Consider the following 5219-nt stretch of genomic DNA (forward strand, 5'->3'; position numbering starts at 1 on the left):
TTATACTTATTCATTCTTATAAAGTCAATCAATATCCAATTCATAGCACAAATTCAAAACTACACTTTGACATAAGTGACTAGATATTAGTGACTAGATATTAGTGACTTGAATATGAGACAAGATCCTATTAAATTTGACAAATACCCTCACCTTTAAAAAAAAAATTAAAAACAATAATTTAATTGATTTATCATGTACCAATTTTTAAAATAGAAAAGAAAATAAGATTTGATTGATAGTGATGTTGGGTTTGAAGGGTGAAACGAACCCAAGTGTTCCTTATATTGTTCCATATGTTTTTAGTAATCCTAATCTCATGATTGGCACGCACGCACACACACCCCTTTGACGGCGTAGCTAGTAATAGTCATAACACATTACAAAACCCACACGTGCCTTTGACCTTTATAAACACTTCAACACTTCGCACTACTACGTAAATAAATTCTCAAGCTCTTTCGCTCTCTTGCTAACAAAAGCCCTAATCTCTTTATTCTGTTCCCACTTCCGCAACAAACCCTTGCCTTGCCGTCTTCAATTCTTCTTCCAAGGTTTCGCATTCTCTTCTCTTTCTCTCTTTCCCGCTTTAATTCTTGCTTCTTGATCAATTTTCTGTTCCGTGTTTTTTTCAATTTTGGATTTCGTGTAATAAAGATCATGTTTTTCTGCATTAATTGTTCAATTGTTGCTTATGATTATCGTTTAGGTTTAGGTTTATTTGATTTCTTGTAGTGAGTGTTTCAACTTGTTTCAGCTGTTAATGTTGGTTTTTATTGTTGAATTTAGCAATTATCTATTATGATGTTGGGTTTTGTCTGTGCTTGATTGAAATTGACTTATGAGTTTTTCAGATATATATGTGTATTGTGATTGTGTTTGTTTTTGATGAGATGATGTTCGGATTCTGATTATAGTGATGACTTGTTGAAACAGATGCCCGCTGGGCGGTATATTTCGTCTATAAACACATTAGATCAAAAGTTACAGATTCAGAGGAGGCTTGGTGGTTTGAAATCGTGCAAGTACTTTAATCTTCTCACGAGTTATCTCGAGATGAAGATTGCTAAACCTGATTTTGACAGGCTTTGTATAGCGATTATTGGGAGAGATAATGTACCTCTTCATAATCATTTCCTCAAGTCAATTTTGAAGAAAGCTTGTTTGTCCAAGGCAGCTCCGCCAAGACCGAGCGTAGCAGAAGGTCCTTTGAAAGTGAAAGTGCCTAATGGATGTAACGGGCTTCCGCCTCTAGGCAAGAACTCTCGAAAATGTAGGACTCCAAATTCGCGTGAACGCAGATTTAGAGACCGTTCTAGCCCTCTTGGTCCTCATGGGAAGAACGGTGGCGTTGGATTTGAGAATTCAACTCCTAAAAATCCAGAGCACCAAATGAATATCGATATACATCCTGTAGGAAATAGCCTTCATGTGATTGAAGAACATAGGGAAGAGGTTAATCCTGATTCTGACAGACTGGCCAATAATAGAAGTACTCCTATACGAGCACCTCTTGTTCCTCATGGGAATAACAACAGCATTGGATTTGAGAATTCAACTCCTAAATCTCAAGAGCACCAGATGGATACAGATCTACATCCTGTAAGAAACGGGTTTCATGTGTCTGTGGAACTTAGGGATGAGGTTAATCGGGATTCTGAAGGGTTGGCCATGAATAGAAGGACTCCTATGCGAGCACCTCTTGGTCCTCATGTGATGAACAACAGAACTGAATTTGAGAATTCAACTCCTAAATTTGAAGAGCACCAGATGGATACTGATCTACATCCTACAGGAAATGGATTTCATCTGTCTGTGCAACATAGGGAAGAGGTTAATCGGGATTCTGAAAGGTTGGCCATTAATAGAAGGACTCCTATGCAAACACCTCTTGGTCCTCATGGGAAGAACTACAGCATTGTATGTGAGAATTCAACTCCTAAATTTCAAGAACATCAGGTAAATACTGATATACATCCTGTAAGAAACGGGTTTCATGTGTCTGAGGAACACAGGGAAGTGGTTAACCGGGATTCTGAAGGGCTGGCGATGAATAGAAGGACTCCCATGCGAGCACCTCTTGATCCTCATGTGATGAACAACAGCACTGGATTTGAGAATTCAACTCCTAAATTTCAAGAGCACCTGATGAATACAGATCTACATCCTGTAAGAAACGGGTTTGATGTGTCCGTGGAACATAGAAAAGGGGTTATTCAAGATTCTGCAATGATGGCCATGAATAGAAGGACTCCTATACGACCACCTCTTGGTCATCATGTGATGAGCAGCACTGGATTTGAGAATTCAACTCCTAAATTTCAAGAGCACCATATGGATACAGATCTACATCCTGTAAGAAACAGGTGTCATGTGTCTGAGGAACAAAGAAAAGAGGTTATTCAGGATTCTGCAATGCTGGCCATGAATAGGACTCCTATACGAGCACCTCTTGGTCTTCCTACCTATGATAATAGAGCACAGATATTTTCACCCCAAGGATTACAATCTGGTATTGTCACCGATACCTGTCAAAGTATTGGCCATTTACCTGATACATATTCTTTGATGAAAAGGGTGGAGCGTAACATGGCACCTGAGGGGTGTCACATCTCAGCAGATGCAGCCAATGTATTGAATACTGCGCTTGATGTTTACCTCAAAAGATTGATAAAACCGTGTTTGGATTTAGCAGCTTCAGTACCTGTAAATAAATCTAGAAGTCAAATCCAACCTGGAATGAATGAGTTGCCACGAAATAGGCGTGTGCAAAAGCCAATTGGATCTGCTTTTGCATCATTCTCTGACTTTAGGAGGGCAATGGAGGTGAATCCTACCACACTAGGGGAAGATTGGCCTCTACATTTTGAGAGGAGTTGCATTCTTGCATTTGAAAAATGAGTTCAACAAGCTCAACCTTGTATTTATCCAAGTTACAAATACAAGATTTTCTCAAAATTCAGTCTCAATTCTGACTGAGTTTTTACTGATAGATATCACCGACAAAGATAGAGGTGAAAATATAGGAATTTTTCAAACTGGTGACCATACCATGTATAGTTTTCAATATTGGATAGTTTGGCTTCGGGCATTTTACATCATAAAAATGTCAACAGTTAGAGTCAAGTTTACTGAATAGATGTGGGAATCACTTTTAATGATGTCTCTAGGATATCTCTTCATTTTATTAAGAACTTTTTGAATAAATCTCATATTCAATCTCTCCAGGCCTAAAATCATGTTCTGCGGTGTTTGACTTAAGTATCATTTATAGCCTTTTTTCTTTTCATACTGTATATAAAAGGCACTCATGAATTTATATTTATAATGATATTGTCATCCTGTTACTTTGTTTCAATTACATATAATCTAATCTCCGCACATGATTATATTATGATCATGCTCCTATTTCTCCGATTTTGTTAATTTGCGCTTTATGTAAATGTCCAAATAGCAGAGCCAGAGAATGTAGATATATGAAATATCCAGAAAAACTATTTTGCCATTAAAATTGCATATTTAACCAGTAGGTTTGAACCAGAAGGTAGATTTCTGATTTTACTTATGCTGCTTAGGTATATTTAGATTTTGGTTATAAGTTTGGTGTGATTTTGTTGTTGTCAGGGATTGAATTTAATGAAACAAACCGGAGAAGGAATATAAGTTTGGTGTGATTCTGATTTTATTTGGTTGCTTTGTTTCAAGAGTATATATAATTGTACATGTGCCTGCGAGTTTTAGTGATTTTAGACTCTTTGTAACAATGATCCATAACTGCAAGTTATGTCTTTTGATGAATTTGTCATTCAAATAAGCAGAATACGAATGTTTATCTTTTAGCCTTGATAAAAAAATATTGTTTACTTTCTATGTGAAGGAAATATAAAGACACTAGTGAGTTTTTATAGATTAGGGTTACCAGTTAAATAATGTCTCTTGCCAAGTTGCAAAGCCTGTGTAAGTTACAAAATTTTCCAGGAGCGTGTGTTCGCGGGTTGTTTACTTGCAGTTATGGGCATGACTTTTCAACTTCCAGTCCTTTTAAGTTGACTGTGTTTGTCTTGGTGTCATTAGACGTTACCCCTAAATGTTGCATCTTAAATGATTTATATGCCTGCAAATCATAGCTTAATTGGTACAAACGAAGAACGTCATCATTCCTCGAATTCACGGTTGTGTGTGAGTGTTAGTGGTTATTACCACTTTGTCTAAAAAAAGAAAATATTTGTTGGCAGCCTTAACATATAGTTAATCTACATTCTACAGAGGCCTTAACATATACTTAGGGCCCTTTGTTTCAGCTTTAAAAAAATAGATATTTTCTTTGTATTTTTGAAAATAGATTTTTCAAAACCGTTTTTTAAAATATTACAAATTTTTTTATATTTGTTTTTTCTAAAATAAAACACTAATTTTGACATCCTAGAACATAAACATAGATTAATGAAGACCAAAATTTAGTTAAAATCACAATTTTTTCAAAAAGTTGTATTTCAAAAATGATTTTTATGAAAATCTATTTGAAATAACTTCAAAATTAAGTGATTTTTTAAAATTTTGATATCCAAATTTTTTCCCCATAGATAGATGAAATACCCAAAATCACATTTTAAGAATACATATTCAAACAAAATTTTCATTTGAAACTTTTATAAAAAGTTTCTTTGTAAATTTTTTTTTCACAAAATTTTATGACACTATAAAAATTATTTTTAAAAAAAGGCAAAACAAACCAGCCCTTAATCTACAGAGAAGGAGAAAAAAATGATTTATGGTCGACCTTAACATAACATATAGTAAAAATACAGAGGATCAACACTTATATTTCAATAGCATTAACAGGTAGAGTGTATTAAAAATTGAAATTAACTATTATACAATGTTAAGTGTAAAAATTTATCACCATAATTTATTTGCAGGTGGTTAAAATAAAAGTCAAACTTCTTTCAACATCTAATATTCATGATTAATTGAGTATGTACAATTCATTTGCACTTTCAGGGTATTTTAATTAAATTTTTTTTAAAAATCTACATAATACACTTTTACTTCTAATGTATTTATTAAAAAAACTATTTTTCTTGATTTCAAGGGATTATGCAAGGTAAATCTTATTTTTCTTGGTTTGTGTACAAACTTGGGGTTAAAATAAATTTAAAAAACAAGTTTTTTTGTTGTCAAAAGTTGAGCGCAAAATTTAAATAATGTTTGACTTCACT

General features: G+C 34.2%; 1 protein-coding gene across 1 annotated transcript; it reads left to right on the forward strand.

The window, feature by feature from the left end:
• The first annotated feature begins 332 nt into the window (after positions 1 to 332).
• On the forward strand, positions 333 to 3842 carry LOC131638886 (uncharacterized). The gene is made up of 2 exons (XM_058909427.1): positions 333 to 554; positions 937 to 3842. Exon 2 carries the CDS (start codon positions 937 to 939, stop codon positions 2899 to 2901), a length of 1965 nt encoding a protein of 654 aa, XP_058765410.1. The 5' UTR covers positions 333 to 554; the 3' UTR covers positions 2902 to 3842.
• The last annotated feature ends 1377 nt before the right edge of the window (positions 3843 to 5219 follow it).

This window comes from Vicia villosa, linkage group LG1 (assembly GCF_029867415.1).
Source record: "Vicia villosa cultivar HV-30 ecotype Madison, WI linkage group LG1, Vvil1.0, whole genome shotgun sequence".
Taxonomy (NCBI): Eukaryota; Viridiplantae; Streptophyta; class Magnoliopsida; order Fabales; family Fabaceae; genus Vicia; species Vicia villosa.

Coding starts and splice junctions, on each gene's coding strand:
- LOC131638886 (XM_058909427.1), top strand. CDS start 937: ATGCCCGCTGGGCGGTATATTTCGTCTATAAACACATTAGATCAAAAG.